Below are 23,857 nucleotides of genomic sequence, written 5' to 3' on the forward strand. Positions count from 1 at the left end.
TCATTGAAGTAAAAGCAAATGATTTAGTTAACACCATCATAATTTGGTTGTTATTTTTACCTCAGCATCGTCTGCTTCATAGCCATCATTCCCATCAACGCTCCCAGTGCCTTCATTGCTATCTTCGCCTTCATCTCCCATTCCAGTGTCTTCATCGTCGTCATCTTCCTCATCTTCTTCCTCATCTTCATATTCCTACCAAGAGCATTAGCGCAAAACAGAATTGTGTGGGTGAAATAGACTAATTTTAATTTGGCTTAGAACCTTGTTTGAAAGATTCTTGTTTAAAAGGCTTGTTTGAAAGCATCTGTTGAAAAGACTTGTTACTAAGACGCTGTTCAATGACACGCTATGCCATGGTGGTTAAGCATTTTGAGCTAAACATTACGGTTTAACGTGCTGTGTGAACCTTGGTGGTTACATAACCATGTTTTAACCACACTCACTAACCATTTGCTGCAAAAGGGTTAGCAGTCCAACCACGGCTTAGTGTGTTGTCTGAACAGGGCCTAAGAGTAATCAAACCTGCAAATTCTCCTTCTGTACTGAAGCAAAATCCATACTTTTTAAATGATGGCAACATTGGTGGCTTTGCTCACTCATTAATGGATATGATGCAGCTTTTGTAACAAGCCTACATCTCCAGACTTTTCTTCCTGACCTCTATTTGCCTAATATAGGTACAATATTTTTTTAATTTTTTTTTAGTAAAATATTCAGTTTTTATAAATATTTAATAAAATAAAAAAATCAATTTCCTGTTAGGGCTGAAGCTGAATTGTGCAGCACACTAAGAAAACACAAACACTCATTTGCTCATAATTTCTAAGAGGTGCAAGGTACGTTTTTATACTGAGTGTAAAAACGCACAGTTAATGTAGAATAATACTCTGCAACTGCCTATATAAAGAAAGACCTCAGGTTGGATAGACTGCAAAACCCTAGGAATTTATCCTTGTTAAATAAGCAGTAACGTACTAAACCATTCATTCACTTCTTACATTTCTATACCACCCAATAGCCAAAGCTCTCTGGGAGGCTTACAACAATATAAAACCTTTAACATTTTAAATAGTTTTAAAACTAAAAACAATTGATAATAAAACTATCAGAACCTAATAAAAGACTAAAATACGCCACCATATGCTGTCAAACGCCTGGGAGTAGAGGAAAGTCTTAATCTGGTGCCCAAAAATGACAATGTTGGTGCCAGGCAGACCTCACTGGGGAGAGCATTCCATAATCAAGGGGCCACCACAAAGAAGACACCCTCTGTTGTTGCCATCCTCCAAAACTCCATTGGAGCAGAGTACTGCAGTGTATTCAATGTAGAAATGTATTTTTTTCCTTAGTAAAGAAGAAAATAAACGTAATACACATACTTCTGCTTCTCCATCATTTTCTTCATCCTCATCCTCTTCATCATCACTGTCAATGACAATGACATCATCTCTCTTGCCCTGACCATCCTGGGGTGATGTTGTATTCTGCTGATCTGACTGAAGAGGCCCAATATCTATTGGAAGGGACTGAGATGTTTCCTCACTATCTTCCATGGGAGTATACTCCCCCTGGGTAACACCCTTGAAGTCAAGGCAAAGATAATAAAAAAAAAATCAGTAGATTAAACCAAATAACGCCAAAATCAACAAGAGATATACTGTAGGGGCAAGGCAGAAAAGTTCCTCTGTGGGTGGAGGAGATCTTCCCCAGCAGAGAATCACCCGAAAACATGAGAGAAACTGCAGCCAGAAGACTACAAGGTGCTGCGGCCATGCTCCTTCCATTGCTGCAACTGTTTGGAGCGAGTATGGCTGTTACAGAATGGCAGGTCCTTGCCAAGGAAGGTTCAAACTGCTCCTCTGAGTTGTAGCAAAGCAGCAGGCTACGGGTCCCTACTTTGCCTGAGGTTCACTGAAGCTGAGAGCACGGATGGGGGTTCGTCAGCGAAGAACTGTGGACTGGAGTTCTGTTTTTTACTATATATTTGTATTATATTAAAAGCCTCTCTCGACATCCTGCTTTTGAGCAGATGTTTCCAGTTTGCCTGTCAGAAAAGCTTACATGAGCTTGTCAATACACAGGATCCTAACGTCTACGTAATCAAAATCATCCCTGCTGATTTTACAGAGGCTTTTGTTGTAAAGGAACAAGAATTACAACAGGAAAAGCTAACTAAATTGTGTAGGGCTCCATTCAAAACAATTTCATTGTAACTATGTCAGATCAAAAGAAAGCACTGCTCAGGCTCCTTGCTCAAAATATGCTTACTTTTTAATGTAATTATAGCCGTATTCTGGCGTTCAGTAAGTGTAAAGGTAAATGTCCCCCACCCCCAGCAATTCATATGCTGCTGTTGTCCTCTGCTGTGGAATGAGCTCTCTAGAGAGGTTCGCCTGGCACCTACCAAGTGAAGACCTTTTTATTTTACCATCCTAGTTTTTACCATCCTAGTGCTATTATTTCCTCACTCTGCAAGGAAGGGCCTAACAGATGTTTGAATTAGGTCAAAAGCTACTACCCTTGTATTTGAACACTGTCAGAGTATATGCCCTGTTGCAGAGGTGAGGAACCTCTTTCAGCCTGAGGGCTGAATTCAGCTTTGGAGACACTCTTGGGGGCCACATTTCTGTGGTACGCGGGGCTGAAGGCAACGGAGCCCTGAATGTCAGTATATCATAGCTGAAAGCTTGTACTGTGTGCGGCTAAATAGCTAAGAACGTATAGACTGCAATCTAAATATCTATATTATCTGAAGTCGGTCTGAAAAGGAGAAACTCTGTGGTTATAAGTAGGACAGCTTAAGGACCCGGAACATGAAAACAGCCCCCTTTCAGACAGTTGGCAGCACAGATGTGTGGTTCTGTCCCTGGCCAGTACCCAATGCAAGACAAGTGCTAACATAAATTACATTGTGCTAGCCAATAAATTAAATTTAGGTGAAGGAACCTCTTGCACAACAGCAACAGCGTTAGCATGTGCAACGGGATTCCCTAGAAAACCCATCATGGCAGCAAATGCGCTAGAGCAGCCTTCCTCAACCTGGGGCGCTCCAGATGTGTTGGACTACAACTCCCAGAATGCCCCAGCCAGCTGGCTGGGGCATTCTGGGAGATGCAGTCCAACACATCTGGAGCGCCCCAGGTTGAGGAAGGCTGCGCTAGAGGTCCCTTATGCTAGTGCAATGTAATTTACGTTAGCCCTCATGTTGCACTGGACACCGCCCTCCACGTTCAGTGAAAACTGCACTCCACACACTGTTGCATGAATAACGTACAAACAATCATGACTAAGAATGCAAGGCCAACAATTACTACAGAAGGACAAGCTGGATGTGACAAACCATTGCAGCAGTTCTCTGCCATACTGCATCATCTCGGAGTCAATATATATTTAAGGCAAAACGGAATTTTACTACAGCGAGTGAAATAATAAGTGTGCCACTTCAAGCCTTCCCAAAAGTAAAAGGAAGAGAAAAGATACATAACTAATGTACCTTAATATTAGGGTTTGATTGGTAGGAATGAGATACATCTACCATTATGTTCAATAGGAATAGTTTGTACTGAGCTTTACTGCAACGGGATGCATGTTCCACCCAAGGGTAGTATCCTATTGTGCCTGTGCATCTGTCCTCACGTTGGGGAGCTCAGGTGACATGGCCCACTCTGGAAATGAGCATTTCCACTTGTTTCCTGAGTTGTTTTTTTAGAAGAGCCAAATCCCTGTTGTACAAGCAGTGTCGCGTGAACGCAGCAGAACCAGGGGAGGTAGAGCAGCACTGTTGGATACTGCCCTAAGAATATCAGTGCTCCCCATTGGTCCGAAATTACCTTATATTATAGTACAACTGAATATTGGTCAGAAATTACATTATAGTACAGCTGAATATAAGAGACCTTGGCTGGGATTGAAAGCACAATGCCACACAGACATGCTTTACATGCTCTCACACTATTGCCCCGCTCGTGCTCTTCGCTCCTCTGATGCCATGTTTCTCGCCTGCCCAAGGGTCTCTACTTCCCTTGCTCGGCTTCGTCCATTTTCTCCTGCTGCCCCTTATGCCTGGAACGCTCTTCCAGAACATTTGAGAACTACAAGTTCAACCGCAGATTTTAAAGCTCAGCTAAAAACTTTTCTTTTTCCTATAGCTTTTAAAACTTGATTTTGTTCTGACTTTATACTGTTAGTTTTACCCTACCCAGTGCCTGTTTACCCTACCCTGTGCCTGTTTGCATTCTCTTCCCCTCCTTATTGTTTTATTATGATTTTATTAGAATGTAAGCCTATGCGGCAGGGTCTTGCTATTTACTGTTTTACTCTGTACAGCACCATGTACATTGATGGTGCTATATAAATAAATAATAATAATAATAATAATACTTTTCCCTTCTGAAAGCAGCCCACTTTAATCCCTGAAGGTCAGGGCTCTCTCTGGAGTAGTGCCCATGAGGTGGAAAGGGCTGCACCTGAAAGGGAAGATTGGGAGGTGCATCCCAGTCCAAGCACATGGACTTCTCCGGATCCTGCCATGACATACACGGAACCGTTCTACTGGTTAGAGGGAGAGTTGCTTACTTCTCCAATGGAATCCTGTGAATCCTGATTGTAGGTTTGAGCTTCGATTTCTCCATCTGTGCTCTCTTCTGCAGTTACTTCTTCCTGAAATATTACATTAATCCATTACACTAATTTAAATAACAGATGATGGGGAAATGTTGAGATTGCCAAAAATGCGGGTCATGAACATCAACGCTCCTAACTGGGCCTCCTAACCATGACAAGGTACAAATATTTCAGCAAACCTTAAGTAATTATATTACCATTATATAACCCTACGTGAACCAATTTATATTTACTTCACCCTTAGCCTAAGATTCATTCTAACATCATCCATTTAAATTTAATGTAACTAAAAGGGAGAGTAGAAAAAAATGAACAGGCACTATCCAAAATCTCAAGACTGCTCCGTCTTTTCCTTGGCTGTTATTTATGTAACAAAAAAATGCACGTTAATTGCATTCACACAATTAACGTCACATCAAGTTTGGCCAATAGGTAGACCTGTCGTAATGCAATACTTTTTACTGAAATCAAAATAGTCATTCAGCTGCTAGACATTACGCAACATACGATCAAGTAGTTGCAGATCAAATGACCTGCATCTTCCTGGCTGAGCCAGCCGTTAATTTAAGTAAGAAATTTCTCTTAGTGCTATTGATGCAAGTAAGTCACATTCATGCAGTAAAAAACCGCAGAAGGAAAGCTGAGAAAACTCGTCAGCATAATGGCAGTCCTGATCAAACTCGCCTCTCCAACTTGGCCATTTGAATTTCAAACCTCCCTTAGCACCGTTGGAGGCTTGTTCTCTGATGCAAAAAGCAGCTTCAGTGTGGCAGCTTTTGTCAAAACTGTGGCAAGGGCAGCTGCTATTCATGGGGCCAAAAAGTGTGTGTCAATGGCATTCACACAATTAACGTCACAACTAGTTTGGCCCTTCTGGGAGACTGGAAATGTTTTCAAGTGTTAAAAAGGCCTGGGTGAGCCAAGCCTTGGGAAAACCATGACTTCTGAGATTCTGACCAGCTCAGTTCCACGCATCAAGCAAATAACATGGAATTTTGTGTGCTAAGCAATGAGCAGCCTGCTCTCAAATCCCAGCAGAATAATCCCTAAAAAGCAAAGATGACAAATCCTGCCACCAAATTTGACACGAGGTAATGCTACTTTCCTCATTCCACTGCCCCCTCCCCAAATGCTTTAGAACAGGGGTAAGGAACCTCAGGCCCGAGGGCAAAATCCAGCCCTCCAGGGCTCCCCAGATGTCCAGGCGCCCTTCCCCTGGCCCCACCTGCTCTTCTCCAATCACTGATCATGAGGTGGTTTCCCAGCTTTTATGTGTTTTTTCCCTGTTCCAAATGCCTCTTCTAAGGTTTACCTACTGATAGTAAGAGCTTAAGGTACAATAGGCTGGGGGGCTTTGGGGGGGCAGAGTATCCCCCCTCCCCTGGAGATTCTCTGAAATGAAATTTGTGGCCTTCAGGCTGAAAGAGGTTGCCACCCCTGCTTTAGGACTTTTTAAAGCCAGCTTTCTGGGACAGCTTTCTCCTGCTTCCATCAGTCCAGTTGTGGCGCTCACGACCAAACACAACTAAATTATTATTCTCCTTACAAACCTCTGGTCCAACCCTCTGCACACTTCTCAGTTTTTTCGAAAGAGGCATATCGACCATTTCCTCGGGAATCTGCTCTGAGTTTTCAACCGTGCTATCGTCTTCTTCCCGCGCACGTTTGGGTAACGAAGAACTTGGTGTAGCTGAAACTTAAGGAGAACGTCTTGTTTAATTCAGAAATAATGCAGTTCGTGTCTGAGGGCGCTATCCCTTGCACGTTTAGCTGGGGAATGCTGGGACTTTTTTCTGTCTAAACATGCATTTATGTATTTATTTATTTATTGCCTTTTCATACCGCCCAATAGCCAAAGCTCTCTGGGCGGATTGCACCTTGAGTAATTGAGGACCAAAAGGGAAATCAGTGATGAGGGATTTTTTTTTTTGAGGGGCACCTTGCAGTATAGTATATCATTTAGAATTTAGAGAGGTGATTCTTTTAAATTACACTTTTAAAATAATTACCTCTTTTAATTCTAAATTACATATTTAAACAAAAAACAACCCACACTTATCTTATAAAGCGCTTTCCCTACTTTTGATTAACAAAGAAATGAAGCCAACCTGTGCCAAACACTGCTGTTGACGTAGAAGGCCTTTCGATCTGGGAGCTCTGAACCACCTCCAAAATGGTGGGCGAGGGGTCTTGAGTGGCTGGTTCAATCTGAGGATGGCTCTGCTGAGTGGGCTGCACAAAAGCGGTCGCTTGCGTCTGCTGCTGCACTGTCAAGATGGGCTGAGAGAGAGACGTCTGGACATTGGGGCTGGTGGAGCGCACAGATCCACTTGTGCTCCCGAAGACTGGAACATGTTCAACTGGTCCTTCTGACTGCATAGCTGAAATGAAGTTGTTATATTAGCTAGTTACCTTAATGTACATTTAACCAACCCATTTTTTTTTTAATGAATGAGAGAGCCATAACTTTGGCCTGGAATTTAGGGTATCCAACTCTGAAAAATATTTCATTTCACTCCCTTTTTTTTAAAAAAAAAAAGGTGAGTGATATTGGTAACAGAATCAAGTGAGTAACACCCGGCGTACAGTCTAAAGCTGGTATGCCGATGTAGGGAAAAAACCGCACCAATAAGCGTAGATGCTAAAAACAGAAATCAATTCTGGTGCTTGATAACGCCGTAACTGCGGGTGAGAAAACCAGTGAGACACAGTAGCTCCTGCTGGCACAGCAACTGTTTCCAGCTCCTGACGAAGGACAACACGTCCGAAACGTTGAGCAGAGCACTTTTGGATTTTGAGAACAAAATAGTTTTTAATACGTACAGTCTAAAGCCTCATCTGGTTCAGTGTCTGTTCTTCAAACAGCAGTCATATCTGGATGTGATTCATCAAGCTTTATACAACACACTCGATGTCTAGAGAGGGATCTAAGCCTTGCTATCTAGTTTATTTAGGACTTACCACAGAGGCAACTGATGCAACGCTGAGCATCACCCGGGACTGCATATTTCAGCTGCATAAACATGAATATGCATAACTCTTGTAACGAACAAGTAACTATAGTTGACAAGCATAATTGCACTTCTACTGCGGCGTTATACTTTCCCAGTCGTTACTTGAAAGCAGCTTTCCTCAAGCTAGTACCTTCCAGATGTATTGGGCTTACAAGTCCCATCACCCCTAACCAGCATGGCAAATGGTCACGCTGGCGAGAGAGAAGACATTTAATACAGATCAGGAAATTCCAGCTAACATTTCCTTGCTCCCTGTTTCTCATCCTTCGACATTTTTGGAATTGCTTTCAAATTGATGGGCAGAATCCAGTGCTGCCCTATCGCTTGCAGAACCGTGATCTAGCACTTCTGGAGGCAAGCCGAAATGAACAGGAACGCTCGTTTCTGGAAGAGGGCAGGCTGGCAGACCTCGCACAAGGGAGCGCTGCCACCCTGCTCCTTTCCAGAAACAAGCGTTTCTGCTCATTTGGGGACTGGCCACATGCAGGCCAGAACCAGCAGTCAGCAACGCTAGCATTGGATGTGGCAACAGAAATTTCCAGGTTTTAGTGAGAATATTCAGGCTGCACAAAATCCTTCATTTAGGGACATCCTTAAGCACAGAGATGTGAAAGTCTGGGGGAAGGAAATAGAAAAAAAATGGGGGAGGGGAACATAAAAATCGGAGAAGAAATGTTTCCCCCACTTTTTCTAAAACTCCCTTGGGGAAAAAATGGTTTTCTTGGTTAACTGGGGTTGGGAGGACAGAGTGTCCCATTTCCTCCACCCCCCATCCAGGCTTCCACATCTCGATCTAAGCACTAGGATAGGTGCCAGAAACGTACCACTCTAAGGCAATGATATTCTTATGACCACGATAACACATCACAACCTCAAACGTCATCCAGGGTTTCCTCTTTTTAATTACTCTATGGCTTCACAACTTGTACAGTACCGTTGGGCAGCAGGTGGTCAACCCTTCTGGCTTAGACCCTGTTCCAAGTAGATCTCTCCCCGCCCACCCCAAATTGCACCATGTATTTAAAAATAAGTGTTTATTGTAAGTATCTTGATTGCTAGGTGATATGCCTTTTGATCAGCAATTACCTTCCTGAGTTTCCACCTGCGTTGTTGGCATAACTGTGGCTGTGGGTGTAGTTGTAGGGTTTGTTACTGTAGCAGGAGTAACCATTGGACGGATACTGGCCCTCGGAGTCGATTTGTTCCCAGCTATTGCAGCAGCTGTCACTTTGCTTGGGGTGGACACAACCGGAGTTGGTTTGATGTTGGCTGTTGGTGGATCTGAAGTACTAGCACTAGAAACAAGCCCAAACTGTAGGTGTTAGTTGGGTGTGATTTTAAGCATATAAAAACAGCTATAAAGCAACTTGCCCTCAGTAAAGGGATCTCCAGAAGTATAAAACATCTAGGCTCTTTCTCACCCCTCATGCATAATCTGGAACAGGTCTTAGGTTCGCACACTTTGTCCCAGAAAGGAAAGGAAAGGAACCTCTCGTGCAAGCACTGAGTCATTTCTGACTCTTGGAGGGTCAGAAAACGCTGACGTTTTCTTGGCAGGCCTTATAGTGGGGTGGTTTGCCGTCGCCTTCCCCGGCAGTTATTACCTTTCCCCCAGCTAACTGGGTACTCATTTTACCGACCTCGGGAGGATGGAAAGCTGAGTCGACCCGAGCCGGCTGCCTGAAACCAGCTTCCTCTGGGATCAAACTCAGGCTGTGGGGAGAGTTTCAGCTGCAGAAACTGCTGCTTTACCGCTCTGCGCCACAAGTTCTTGATAAATGTGCTGGATCAAACCAAAAGCCTATCTAGTCCAGCATTCTGTTCACACTCCATGCCATTGGGAAGCGCATATGCAGGACATGAATGAAATAGCAACCCACTCGTGTTCCCAAGCAACTAGCATTGAGAATCCTACTGTCTCCGATATTGGAGGCAATATATTGCCATCACGCTAGTTGCCATGGATAGCCTTATTCTCCATGAATTTGTCTAATCCCTCTTTCAAAGCCATTAAAGTCAGCAACCATCATTACACCTTGTTGTAGCAAGTTCCATAGTTTAGCTATACATTGAAGGAAGAAGTAACTTGCTGTTGTCTGTCTGAATCTCCCCACCATTCAACTTCAATTGGATGAGTCTGGGTTATAACGTTATAAAAGAGAAAAAAGAACATTCTCCCAATCTACTTTCTCTCTACCATGCATAATTTTACTACACCTCTATCATAGCTCCTCTTTTTCTAAGATTAAAAGCTCCAAAGAATCATTTTGGTTGCCCTTTTCTGCACCTTTTCCAGTTCTACAATAGCCTTGCAGATAGCGGTTGCACCATAGATTTGTAAAAAGGCATTACAATACTGGGAGATTTATATTTGATCCCTTTCCTAACTGTATTATAAATACTAATCTAAAATTTGCTATGTGAAGAAGAAGCTTGTTAAATAAGACTGGGGTGGGGGGGATCAACCGAAGTATAGAAAAAGGAAACAAAAACTCACATTCCTCTGTCACCTGCAGCAGGAGTTGATTTAAGGGTGATCTGCCTCTGCTGTTCTGGAGCCTAATGGATAAAACACTTTCGTAAGCCATAGGAACCAAGATTTTAGCAGAAGTGTACTGATGAAATAGCTCTCGAGTCCTGCATCCTACTGAATGGTCATCACAATATTTACTCCTAGGTTTTTATTACAAGGATTCTTATGCATGTATTATTAATATTTATATACTGCCTTACTTGCTAAAAAGCCATCAGCGAAGGCAGTAGGACAATCCCAGACACATATAGCATGGGCTCATGCAAGTCAGGTTGGCATCTCTCTCTGTCTGTCTCTCTCAGTTACACACACACGCACCACATACCTGCCTCACTGAACGTACATAATGACAGGAGGATGAAGAAACAGCAACAATCAATCTGGTGGAATTCTGTTTAGCAGATGGGAATTTGAGATTCATCCACAAGGCCAAAGTTGCCCAAATAGTCTACCTTATTGGTAGATTCTGCAGGCTCGTCTCGCTGTTCGTGATGCCTCTCTTGCTGCTCTCGTAGCTCTCTCTCTAGGCGGCAAATGCGGCCTTCATACTGCGATTTAAGCGCACTCATCCGCACTTCCAGTTCAGACTTCTGCTCTTCCAGCGTGCTGCTCTTTTGCTTCCACTCCTCATTTTCTTTAGTCAGCTGTTCTTTTGCACCTGAAGGAAAGAACAGCAGGCCCAGGCTCTTCACTGCGAAGCTGCATACCAAATCCCTTCAGAGAAAGTCTGGGATTGGGACAGACTTTCTTGAAGTCTCTGGTCTTCAAGACTTCAAGAAAGTCTTGAAGACCATACTAGAGGCCATCGAGAGGCAGCTGGACAACAATCTGTCAGGGATGCTTTAGGGTGTATTCCTGCATTGAGCAGGGGTTTGGACTCGATGGCCTTGTAGGCCCCTTCCAACTCTGCTATTCTATGATTCTATGAATAGACTTTGTGTGAAGAACTCATTATATAATAACCCAAATATATATTATATCATCGTACGATGGGAATGTTCAAGGCTACATGGTGAGGGGATTTGGATCAGACTTGCCTGCCTCCCATCTAATATCCCCGTCTTGAATGTCGTATCTTGATAGCGGCCCATATACATAGACTTGAACCACACAATGTCAGAGTATAAAATTTGCACGGTTCAGCCTCCATGTGTCATGTTCTCTCTCTATAGGCCCCTGCATTAATGGAACCCTGGTCCTTATCTAGAACAGGCTGCTCTTCTCATAGGTGTAGCCAATGTAAACTTCCACTCTTTCTAAGAAGGAGCACCTTCCAGTTCTGGTCTTGGATATACCAACATACCAGAGCCTGCAAACAGCTCTGGCCTACTCAATGAACTTGATAAGGACTCTCCACCGCTTTCAGCACCCAGCTTAGGAAGAGAATCTATGGCCATTAGCCCTGTTGCGAGGATGGTGGGCATCAGTTCTTTTTTCTATTGAGAAAGGAAGTGACATCTACTGTGTTGGGTATCACTTGGACTTGTGTGCTGGCCCAATTCCTGATCCTCTCACCTCAAACATCTGGATAGAGCTATGCCATGTTTACTACAACAGCAGCTAAAGATGGAATGTTTTAGAGTGGTGGGGTGGGTGGGTTAGAAATTCATTGAACACCATACCTACAACTTTCTCAGCCCATTTCACAAATCTAATGGGATGGGCTTTGGCTTTTGGAAGTTTGTGCCTCAATAAAATGGTTGGATTTTAGGGAGCTGTAGGGATCTCTCTTATTGCCAGAACTACAAGCGGCCACTTCTCTGGAATTTAAGAATTCACCTGTCAACTGATGAATCCTCTGCTTGGCAGCCAGAAGGGTCTTCTTAGTCTTCTCTTCTTTCTCAGCCACCTGTTGCCTGAGCTGCTCTTCCTGTGATGTTTTTTCCTGCAAATCTTGATGAAGACGGGAAACCTCTGACTGCAGGTGGGCTACCTGTTCCTGAAGATTTTTTACTTCGGTGTCCTTCTCTCCTAGAGTCTACAGAAGATATTGAAGCTTTAGGATACCAAGTTACTTTCAACAGCTATTGGATTCATGAAGCAGCGTGTATCCATGGGTCTTCAAGGCAGAAAACAGTTTAAATCAAAGTTGTTTCTTCTTGTGATATTACATGGAATTGACTCTGTAGCAATGTTTTATTATTACCTGGTTTTCATCCTGCATTTTCTACAAGGAAATAACATGACTTGGCCAAACTTTGTAGCCAAAAGGGATATGAACTCGGATCGCCATGATCCAACCACAACATCCTGCTTCTGACATGCTAATATGTCAGAAGACTCAAAATGTACATTAGGGATAAATATATACGCACCTTTTGTAAATTTTCGAGCTGTGCCTCCAAGGCTTTTATCTTGGTCTCAGCTTGGGTTAGGGCCTCTTTCACCTCTTGAATTTCCTTGTCTGAAGCGTGCTGCTCTTGCTGCTCTATAAAAGACTGAGTTGATGCCTCTGCAATCACCTGCATTTTCAGACAGTCAACGTAAACAGCATCAGTACTATTCTTTAGAAGAATTAAAAAGGTAACTATAAGAAAAAATTCTCAGAGAAGTAAAAAATAACTAAGGGGAAAAAAATACAAATTGATAAGAATTCAGGGGAACCTACAAAATTAGATAAAGTTCATCATTTCTTTCATACTATCTCTAAGACATCTTTATTTATATTCTTATAGTTGTTTTTCTTTGTCTCTAATATTTATCTCATTGTTCTGAAAAGTCACGTTTTGTAGCTTGACCCTCCCAAAGTTCCTTATAAGGTTGGTTCACACATGACATTCAATTGTGGGTTAATTTACCCTCGAGGAGCTGCAACACATGCTGGTCACCATTATAAATATGCAACCCCCAACCTGGGGTTGTCGTGTTGTGTAAACCTGGCCGACAGGGTTTTGACGATTAAACAGCCATCACTTAACCCTACAACAGGCCACGGCTCCTTGAGAGTAAATTAACCTACAATGAGCTGTCCTATCATTTGAACCAGATCATAGTGCGAAATCTTATGCATAGGTACTCTGTGCCAAATATTATTCTCCCATTCTCTTAAAGATGGTGTTTATTGTACCCCTACTTTTTGGGGGTGCTATTAATATTTGAGCTGGAGTTAACATATCGGCAATCATCCTCTGATTATTAAGTGCTACCACTTCATCTAAACTACCCGATAATAACTGGATTTATAGATAGTTGTTTCCAAGTTACTTTCTCACGCTACTAATGCTGACCACCACTGTCGAGGTCAGCAGTGCAGTGCAGTGTAACAGGCCAAAGAGCCTCTGCTGCTTATATAGAGGCATCAAGCATTCTAGTCCCTCCATACAGGTTAGCCATTTCAGAAGAAATATGGGGTTTGTTGGTGGTGATGGGGGCTGGGCTAGGCCATGGTCTAGGAAGGACAACACTATCAGATCACTGTCAATGTGCTGTGACCAGGGGCAAGGCCGGCGCTTCCATAGAGGCCAGTTAGGTGGCCGCCTAGAGCGCCAAGGTAAGCGCCCCCAGAAGTCGCCCTCCCAGCCTTCCGCCCTGCTCCCCAGCCGAAGCCAACCCGGGACAATGGGGGGCGGGGACGGGGGGCTCCACGTTCTGACATCCGGCGCGCGCCGGACGTCAGCACATGGAGCCGTCTAACCGCCCTCCCCCAGCTTCCCGGCTTGGTTTCGGCTGGGGGCTCCCAGCCAAAGACAAGCCGGGACGCTGGGGGGGGGGGCGGGATGGACGGGAGGACTTCAGGCGATGGACAGGTAACCTGTCTCCGCCTACCTGGGGGGGATACGGTGGGGTGGTGGTGAAAGCAGCTCACCTTGCCTAGGGCGCAAAAAAGCCTGGCACCGGCCCTGACCAGGGGGAGAAAAAGCAGGACACACACACAGAGAAAATAATCAGGCTAAAACATCATCAAGGTTACCAAGATGCAACATGGCTGCACAGTACTTTAGTCTATAAATATGTTCTGTAGCATTTTTAAAAAGCAATTCTAAGTAAAGTTAGACAGAAGTACATGAAGTTTATTGTTTTGTGCAGGTGTAAATATTAGACAGTGTGATTAAAACGTGCACATTTGTTAAGAGTAGCTATGTCCAACAACCTGAAAAAGAGCAGATTTTAAATGTCAGAGGTCAAAACCGACCTTATCATGTTGGGCTTTCAGTTCTTCATATTGCGTCTTGTATCTGCGTCCAATTTTCTTGACCTGAGTTATTGTTTTAACTTTGTCTTGGATGTCAGCCACTTTCACTTCCAGCTCCTTTTGAAGGGCCTCCTTTTCAACTTTGGTTTTTGTTAGGTCTTCTCGGAGGCTCTGCACCAGGTTCTGATTTGTCGTGAGGGATGCGCTTGCCCTGAACACAAATGGAAGGAGCAGCACGAGAGAAGGTGATTTTCATCTATTTTGCCAGCGGTTCTTAAACTAGTCTCAAGCTATGGTGGCTGCAGGAGCATCCCATACAAACCGGAGAAGAGAACCAGGGCCCTGGTTAATGCAGACAGCCATTCTGTCTGCTTCTGAGAGAGCCTGTGAGCTAGATTCAGATAGATGAGTGGAACTCAGCTCACGCAAGAGGGTTTGTTCTGGCTCCTCCTTCCTACTATAAACCCCTATGACCCCCTCCCTACCCTCTAGCCACTCCTGAGGGTCGATGGACCTTCTGGAAGAGCACATGATGGGACCCAGAGGGCTGGAGCGGGACAGAGAAATTTGGAGAGATCAATGAGGCTGCCTTATGAAAATGGAAGTGCCTTTCCACTTGCGCCTGCATGTATAAAACTGCCTTTCAGAAAGAGAGACTGGCAGAAACGCTCTAGAGTCTTGGGCAGAGGTCTTTCCCAGCCTGTCTACCAGAGATAACCCCATGAGAGATGCTGGGGCTGAACTAGGGACCTTTTGCACACGAAGTACGTCCTCTACCACTACATTACTGGCTCTTCTCCTACTATCAGCTTGCCCAAGTTGTTAGAAAGTAGTTCAGGTTACGTGCCATTTTTTCCTCTTTCAAATGGAAGGTTGAGCCACCAATCTCTTTAATACTGGAAATGCTGGTGATTGTGCCTGGGGCCGTATGCATGCCAGGTAATATGTTCCACTGATGTGTTGGCATTTCCTTAAGGTGAGGGAGGCCGCAGCCCCACTTAGGCAAGGGGAAGTAGGGTATCAGAGGGTAGAGTCCAATGCTGGCCATTTGATAGCAGAGCTGGCCACAAATTCTGGTCCACAGGTGGCCAGCCCTGCCGATTCCATTCCGCAAGCAGCTCCTACCGCTTGCAGAATGGGAATTTAGCACTTCCAGAGTCAAGTCCTGAAACAAGGTCATTTCTGGAAGGGGACCGCTCTCTTATATGGGCATCACTGACTTGCTAAGTACTGAACAGCCCTTCCATTTGCGGAATGGAACTGGCGGGGCCGGCCATACACTCAAGGCCAGCACTGGGTTCTGTCTTGAATCTGCAACTCCTTGGGTAAAGGCTGAGCACTTTCATCAGGATTAAAATCGCCATTCTCAATGTCCTGTGAACGAACTGCTGAGCAAGATCTTAATACTTTAAAAAAACAAACACCAGTATTTTTTTGTGGGAGGGGGAACCCACAAAAGAGGAAGGGGGAGAAAAGATATATAGAAAGAACATATAAAACCTAATCCTGCACAATAATCATTTACATCACTCTGAATACAAAAAGAAAAAGAGGGCAAAAGAAGTATTTAATACCTCCAGTTCAAATAAATACATTAATATAAGTAGTCCATATATCTAAATAAGCATCCATACAAATTTAACAGCTATAGGAGATACATTCAAATGTAGTAAGAGTAGAAAAATCTTCAGCAAGGTCTTCTTAATACTTATAGATGAACAATACCATTATTTCGTCCCGGCATTCATATCACTGCATTCAGTCTCTTTCAGTTTCCAACACATTCCTTGGAATTTACCTGGCGATTTCTGCTTTAAGTCTGCCAATTTCTTCACTCATCTGCTGTATACGCTTAGTGTTCACCTCCTTCTCTGAAAGAAGCTTCCGATACTCTTCAACATCTGTATCTTTTTGTTGGCTCAATAGGTGCTGGAAGAAGGTATTAAAGCAATCTTAGCCTTGGTTCTTACAATAAAGCCGGACAGGGAAGGGGGTGCAATTCAATGCAGATCCCGAGCACGTTTCGGACTGTGGCAGAACACAGAAGGGGATACGAACGGCATTAACTCAACTAACTGATTTGAAATGTGACATTTGAGCATCAAAACAGGTCCCTTTCCAAAGCTGCAAACCAATGCCAGAAGCAAGCATGTGGAAACCTCAGGGTCTGGATTCATGGGCTGGGATTCCAAAGAATTAGTTTAAGCACATTTGCTCGAGTGAGTTTTTCTGCTTTTTTCCTTTGAACAGCAGACTCCACATGCCACATCACCAACTACTTCCAAAGCTCTGCTCCATTTCCAGAGCAGTTGGCCGTGCTGCAATTGAAGGAAGACGGGGCAAAGCTACAACTGGGAGCCCATTCACACCAAGAAAAAGGGAATCAGGCACAGCTACTGGCTTTACCACCTGATGCTCATTTTTTTATCAGCATCAATAGTATCCCAGGCCTCCTAGATTCTCAAACAGCTTTTCCTCAAGCCCAGAGAGCCCCACACATTAATACACAACCTCATCACTGGTCTCCCTCCACCCAATGTTTCTGTAACGTCTTAAATGCTAGCCTTCCTGCTCTTACTCCGAAACACCCAAGAAAATGTGCAAATGCCTTTCCTCATAATCTTAGACCGCAACTGTTGTCATATCCTGTTTATCTTTCCTTTTCTTGCTCTTCCAACACTTAGCTACGTTCTCAGCCAATAAGGAACCTGCTTAATTTACTCTGTGGAAATGTCATCTATGTTGAGGCCCTGCAACAGCAAATGGTTCTAGAATGCAAGGTCACCTCACCTGGGTTCGGGCTTTCCAGCGTTTGACATCTTCTTCCAACAGCTTCTTCTCTGCCTGCAGCATCCCACTCTTCTCGCTCAGTTCAGCATTTGACTCTTGCAAAGGCAAGATGTCCGCTTCCAGCTTGCGCACCTAAAGCCATACATTTTTTGGAGAAGTTACTGCATGGCTTTGTTTCCCAGGCTAGTTTCCCATGCAGATCGTAACATTTTGCCTTAGGGAATGAATAGCCCCCTTGCTTAAAAATCTTTTAAGGTCTCCTCGTTTTCCGGGTAGGTAGATTATGGGGTTCTATGATACAGTGGCAGCTAGGTTTAAAATGGTCCATTTTGTTTAAGCGTAATTTCCATATGTAGCCAATAGTCAGATCTCATTAACTCCCCAGAACTTAAAGGGAGTCAATGTGGTGTAGAGCCAGTGTGGTGTAGTGGCTAAGGTATTGGACTGAGAGTCAGGAGATCTGGGTTCTAGTCCCCACTCGGCCCTGGAGACCCACTGGGTGACTTTGGGCCGGTCACAAACTCTCAGCCCAACCTACCTCACAGGGTTGTTGTGAGGATAGAAATGGCAGGTAGAATTATGAATGGCGCCTTGGGGTTCCTTGGAGGAAAAAAGGCAGAATATAAATGGAATAAATAAATAAATAAATAAAGGAGAACAAGCCAATCATTTTATAAAGTGTCAACAATGCACCAGTGTTCTAGAGTTCTGATGTAAATGAAAACCACAGATGTGTATCAGCGTATCTAATTGACAAGATCGATTAAGGGCACAATCCATGAATTGCGCTGTGATGTTCAGCTGCGTATTATGCAGTAAATGTAAATATATGCAAAGTTAATGGCTTATATTATGCATAAAGTTCCAGGAAGTAAGTAGGCCTCAATGTACTTACAATTTCTATGCACAGGTTATGAAAGTAGAAGAAGGGGGGGGGGGAATGCCTGAATGCTGATTGGACGGAGGAGGGGGAGTGCTTGGATTGGCTGTGTGAGAAGGGGAGGAGCTGGAGAAATAGAGCTATATATAGTTGTGGGCTGAGTGTGTGTGTGGGGGCGTTATGATTTTGTGAAGTGAAGGGTAGAAGTGATTGATTATAAGAGAGTTAAAGTGTATGACTCTGTGAGAGGCAGATGCTGAATAGAAAGATTTGGTGTGGGTTATTGTGCTTTAGAATAGATGGTAGTATTCTATAGTAGAACCTTGTAAGGAAGAACGGACAGAAACCATTACGCTTAGGAACCATGTAACCATACACATTTGAACTGAGGAAACCAATAAGCTTATGTACATGCACTTAAGTTAATAAATTCTACAACATTTAGAATTTAGAATTGAACATTTAGAATTGAAACAACTGGTGCGGTCTGTGGAGGAGAGAACAGTTAATGGTGGCAGCGGAATGGGAAACTGAGGGATAGGTTTCTGGGCTGTGGGGCCTAAAGAATAAAGGCAAGACAGGAGCAGCAGCAGTAGGCCAAAACCCTCATACACGTCATTAGCACAGGGGGGACTGAAGTGGTCCTGGGTGCTAGTGGCGTGGATAGTCCTGTCAGGTAGCTTGTGGGCATTCTCAAGTGAAGCCAAGGCAACACAGGTGGGCAGGACATCACATGCGCCCTCAGGGATCGCAAGTCCCCGAACCTGGAGGCTTGCAAGCATCCAATGCAGGGCAGGAAGAGTGGCAGAGGTGATCCTCACTTCCTCGTCCTCCCACTCTGAGTTTTTCGCTAGATGGGCTTTTTTGCCCATCTAGCTGGGGCACTTCAGAGGAGATGGGAAGGAGGCTGGAGAGGCATCGGGATAACTCCTATCCTGGCCCCACCAGTTTCCCCTCCTCCCCACCCACTGAAACGCCCCCTTTCCCTCTTCTCTGAGATTGAGTCCCCGACCTTGAAGAGCAGCGGATGTGGTTCTCTCCATGCTGGCTGCAAGGGGGAGGGGGCATTTGAGCCCCTCTTCCCCTCTCTGAGGTCAGACCACTGTCTCCGACCTTGGATCGGGGAATCCAAAGTATTGTCTAGGGGCCATAGGATCATTTTCTTAGGGTGTTGTTTTAGGGTTCTGAAAGCTGGATTTAAAATTCACACTGACTTTTGCTTGCATTTGCTGCAGCTCCTGTTCCAGTCTCTCTTTCTCTTCCCTCAACATCTTGTTGGTTTCTATCAAAACATGCATGGTCTCGGTCTTCTTCATTAGTTCTTCATGCTGAGCAATTGTTTTTGCTGTCACCTAAATTCAAAGCATTATTGAAATCCAAATTTTGAGAAAAAACCCAGATTTTTTCAGCTTAGATACACATGGAGTGCCATTATATTTCCTTGAAAAATTACTAGTGCATCCAATATTTATTACTGTAGCAAAAGTTACATTTTAAAAGTATAAACCATGTACAATATAGGTGACACCCCAGGCTCTTAACATTTGTCCTTTACATAATCCAGTGATTAAAACTTTCTACTCATTCAACCTTGACTTTTCTGCAGCAGAACCTCTGTGAACTGCACCAAAGATTCTTGGGCATCAGTGATCTAGGGTGCACAGTCAGTTCGCATGGAGCACCAGGCAGAAATCTCAAGGTTTTCCTGAATACAGTTGGAAAATCATGGACTTAATCTAAGCATTTCTCTTGACTTTGTTTTAAAGCGATATTCTGTACAGGCACATATCTCAAATTCTAGAACAGTAGCTTTTCTGAAAGTAGGCCAGGGATGTCACCCAGGAATTATCAATAACTTTAGCAGCATTCCTTGTAAACTGAATGTCTGCCAATACGATGCAACATTTGCAAGACGACTCTTAGAGCCAATATAAACAGAAGATACTTCAATCAACTTCTAACCAGGGTGACCGAAAGTGTATGTGTGTACATACATACCTGCACCTTCTCTCTCTCTGCATTCAGACTGTCCTGCAGCTCTTGAAGCTCCCTTTCCAAATGTTCCACCCTCTGGCGGTAGCGTAAGCTCTCCACCTGAGCTACCTCAAACCTAGTTTCTGCAATCTCCTTTTCTCTACGTATAAATCTGCAGTGGAAAGAAGCCGTGGGGTTAAAAGCCTCGAATTACTAGCTTGTGAAGGAAGCCAGAAAACAAATCATATGCCTGAGAGATGTTGGGGGCTTAGCTTTGCCTATACGCTTCCAGACAGAATTAAAGGTGCTGGTAATGACATTTAAAGCCCTAAACGGCTTGGGACCTCGATACTTGAGAGAGCGCTTCTCCTTATATATGCCTGCCCGAGACCTTAGATCTGTTGGAGGAGCCCTTCTCCGCATCCTACCAATGCAACAAATACATTATGATGGGACAAGGGAGAGGGCTTTCTCTGTGGTGGCACCCCCACTGTGGAATGCCCTCCCCTTGGAGGCCCGACTGGTGCCAACATTGGTTTCATTTTGACGCCAAGTAAAAACATGGCTTTTTAACAAAGCCTTTGATGGTTAAACTCACAGGCACATTGTTTTAACTGTATCTATTGCTTTTCAATTATATATTGTTTTAACTTGGACCATGGTTTAATTTGTTTTTAACTGTGTATATTTATTGTTTTATACTGTATGTTTTTATCTGTACGCCGCCCTGAGATCTTAGTGATATAGGGCAGGATATAAATATTATAAATAAATAAATAAATAAATAAATAAATAAATATCACATTGTAAGGTCAAATGTAGACAAAATATGAAATCATAGTTTAAGAAATGGAAGCAGATCATTGGATTGTGTTCTCTATCCATTGTTCTGTGTGTATGTGTGTGTGTGCACGTGAGAGAGAGAAAAAGAGAAACAGCACACTTGTAAGAGATGCTGGTCTTATTCAGATTTAAGCTAGGTTATGAAATGGAGTTGACAAGCACTCTTAAATTATAATTAGCAATCGTCACATATAATGCCCAAGCAGGGTAGAGGACAAATGGGGTGGGAATATGACAGCGGAGAAGGAAGGAGCACAGAATCCCTCCACCTCCTCCCAAGCCGTAGAAAAGGGTTGCCCCTAACAACCGGACCAGTCGTAAAATGCTTTCATTTTGTTAAATCCTTCCTGTCAGAATTCTGAACATCTCACACGTGACCCTGAAGCAGAGCACATAACTGGTACCATGCAAATACCGACCGATTAAAAAACCCATATCAGATCAATATACCTAAGAATTTCCACAATCTGCTCTTGTGATTTTCCCTCTTCGCTGAGGGAGACGTTTAACGCCCCTGGCATGCCTTCCTTCATTGAAGACGTCATCTTGTCGCTCAGAGTTTCCAGCTGCTCGTGCAACAGTCGGTTTTGTTTTTCTAAGTCTTCACAGCGAGATGCGAGCTTCGAAGCTTCGTCCTGCCACAGAAGATGAAAGCCGGTCACCACAGAAGCTTCAAAAACCCTGGGTTCAAAGGCGATACACATCTGTTAGGTTTGTGTGGGTCACGGCAACGAGAAAAGTAATAATACCTTCAGCATTCTCTCTCGCTCCTCCCACGAGGCTTTGCTCTCTCGCAACATAGATTCAGCTTTCTGGGCTGCGTCCTCCAACTGCTGCTTGATCGTGGAATTCTTAGCAACTTGCTCTTTGGCAGCCTGTAAGGCTTCAACGTCAGAGGCATGAAGCATCAGCTCCCGTTCGTACTTATTCTGCGCTTCCGCAGCGATCTTGGCCTGTAAGAAGCCACAGTTATCACCTCTTCTGAACTTTTCAGAAACTCAATAGCTTTCTTTCTTCCTTTCTAAAGCTGTCTCCCAAATTATAGGTTTCTGTTTGGTGACCGAAGTAATATTTGGACATATCTGTGGGGAAAGCAAAACCCACACCATTTCGAGGCGTGCTGCTGGTTCCCTTAAAATTTAGAGGCAGGTTAAAATAATGGGGACCAACATCCTCAAAAATACACAGGAAAAGGTAAAAAAAAAAAATTAGAAGGGTTCCTCTTGCGAAAAACACACTTTGATACCTCCAAGCAACTTAACACAGAGGCTCCAATCAGGTACTCTGTGTATATGAGAGTGTGTGCGTGCATGCTCTGTGCATTTGAAAGGTTACAGAATTATCTTCTCTATTGCTGCTGCCGTACGGGCTGAAATAATCTTCTTGCAGCAGCAAAAGTTTTTAAAATTTCAGAGAGAAGGTCAAATGGATTCAATAGGCACAAAACAGGGCCAACCAATTAAGCTTTCCTCTTTCCATTCTTGGATCCTTGACTAGGCGATGATGATTTTGTGGCAGCAGACCACTCATTGCACCTGTTTACATTTACGTTCCCAAGCAAGGTGTGAGATAGCATTACAATGTATTTCTAACATGTAGGTCATGTTTGTGGTCCCGGTGTGTGTCTCCCCCCCCCCCCTTTACATTGAGGTTCGGAGTATTTGTTCCAGGAAGGACAAGATGATTTCCCCTTTATAAAAAGGGGAAAGCAGCAGAACTTCCCATTGATGGGAGAAGTAGCGCATGTCAAGGTGAGGGTGGGGCTGTGAGTGGCTGAATCAAAATATAGGCTAGGAAGCGGTGTTCTCCAGCCCTGTGTCTCTGCGTTCAATGGCTGGTGCTGAAGCTGGATTTGAAAAGCAGAAGCCTTCCTGGGGAGAAGGAAGTGCTGGTATTAAAATTCAAAGCCCTAAACGGCTTGAGGCCAGGTTATCTGAAAGACTGCCTCCTCCCGTAAGTATCTGCCCTGACCCTAAGATTGTTTCCGAGCCCGATTCAAGGTGCTGGTTTTATCCTATAAAGCCTTACATGGCTTGTAACCACAATACCTGATGGAACGCTTCCTGACATGAACCTACCCGTACACTGCGCTCAACATCTAAGGTCCTCCTCCAAGTGCCTACTCCGAGGGAAGCTAGGAGGATGGAAGCAAGAGAGAGGGTCTTCTCTGTGGTGGCCCCCCAACTGTGGAACAATCTCCCTGACAAGGCCCGTCTGGCGCTGACATTGTTATCTTTTCGGTGACAGGTCAAGACTTTTCTCTTCTCCCAGGCATTTAGCAATATGAAATGAGCCTGGGTCTGTTTTTTAGGCTCATAGTTTTTAAAGTTGTTATAGTAGTTTTAAATGTATGTGTATATTGTGTGTTTTGTGGTTTTTAGTTTTTGTATATTGTTTTTAAGTGTCTTACTATTATGTAAACCACCCAGAGAGCTTTGGCTATGGGGCGGTATACAAATGCAGCAATAATAATAATAATAATAATAATAATAATAATAATAATAATAGAACAGAATACAGTACTGATGGGTCCCGTTTTCAGTGGCTGTACGCCAAAAAGATGCAAAAAAAATAACAGCCAATTAATCCTTTAGATTAGCACAAAAACAATGCTAGAGTACCCCAATGAGATTTGGCCATTTATGAGAATCATCGCCACGCAAAACCAACTGAACATAAAACTAATCCGATCGATACATGATTGATACCCTTCATTTAGGGAGGATTTAGAAACGTACTTGTTCCTGACAGTCCCGTTTAGCTTGTTGCTCATTGCTCAGAGCTGTGTTTGCTCTCTGAAGGGCTTCCTGGACTTCAGATTTCATACTGGAAAGGTTTTTCTTAAGCTCAGAAAGCTGCATGTGAAACATGAAGTATCAAATAGTCAAGGCTTTGTGTAAACCATTATGCTTTAAAGTTACAGTTGATAGGAACAATGAATTATGTACTTAGAAGTAGTTGTAAATGCATCACGGATTTGCTAAATTCAAGGCTGTTGTTTCTGCAGCACTTCAATTCTTTCTTTCCAAAGCTGTGCCTCAGTTAAGCAGCCTTAATACACTTCG

General features: G+C 43.7%; 1 protein-coding gene across 3 annotated transcripts in view; it reads right to left on the minus strand.

Annotated features, from left to right (window-relative positions):
- Window positions 1-23,857, minus strand: part of TPR (translocated promoter region, nuclear basket protein) — a 72,386-nt gene that overhangs the window by 13,998 nt on the left and 34,531 nt on the right. For 2 of the 3 annotated variants that reach the window (XM_063134850.1, XM_063134840.1), the window contains exons 24-41: window positions 23,531-23,647; window positions 21,542-21,745; window positions 21,243-21,427; window positions 19,974-20,121; window positions 19,190-19,327; window positions 17,096-17,227; window positions 16,104-16,234; window positions 14,306-14,516; window positions 12,489-12,635; window positions 11,953-12,151; window positions 10,626-10,831; window positions 10,138-10,199; window positions 8,727-8,935; window positions 6,735-7,007; window positions 6,177-6,322; window positions 4,579-4,662; window positions 1,383-1,583; window positions 61-195 (exon numbers count right to left, since the gene is read on the minus strand). In XM_063134850.1, coding sequence (XP_062990920.1) covers window positions 61-195; window positions 1,383-1,583; window positions 4,579-4,662; window positions 6,177-6,322; window positions 6,735-7,007; window positions 8,727-8,935; window positions 10,138-10,199; window positions 10,626-10,831; window positions 11,953-12,151; window positions 12,489-12,635; window positions 14,306-14,516; window positions 16,104-16,234; window positions 17,096-17,227; window positions 19,190-19,327; window positions 19,974-20,121; window positions 21,243-21,427; window positions 21,542-21,745; window positions 23,531-23,647 — 2,928 coding nt within the window. The remainder of the gene's footprint in view (window positions 1-60; window positions 196-1,382; window positions 1,584-4,578; window positions 4,663-6,176; window positions 6,323-6,734; window positions 7,008-8,726; window positions 8,936-10,137; window positions 10,200-10,625; window positions 10,832-11,952; window positions 12,152-12,488; window positions 12,636-14,305; window positions 14,517-16,103; window positions 16,235-17,095; window positions 17,228-19,189; window positions 19,328-19,973; window positions 20,122-21,242; window positions 21,428-21,541; window positions 21,746-23,530; window positions 23,648-23,857) is intronic. The other variant, XM_063134860.1, reaches the window with a different exon arrangement.

The sequence above is a fragment of the Elgaria multicarinata genome, chromosome 1 (genome assembly GCF_023053635.1).
Source record: "Elgaria multicarinata webbii isolate HBS135686 ecotype San Diego chromosome 1, rElgMul1.1.pri, whole genome shotgun sequence".
In the NCBI taxonomy this organism is placed as follows: Eukaryota; Metazoa; Chordata; class Lepidosauria; order Squamata; family Anguidae; genus Elgaria; species Elgaria multicarinata.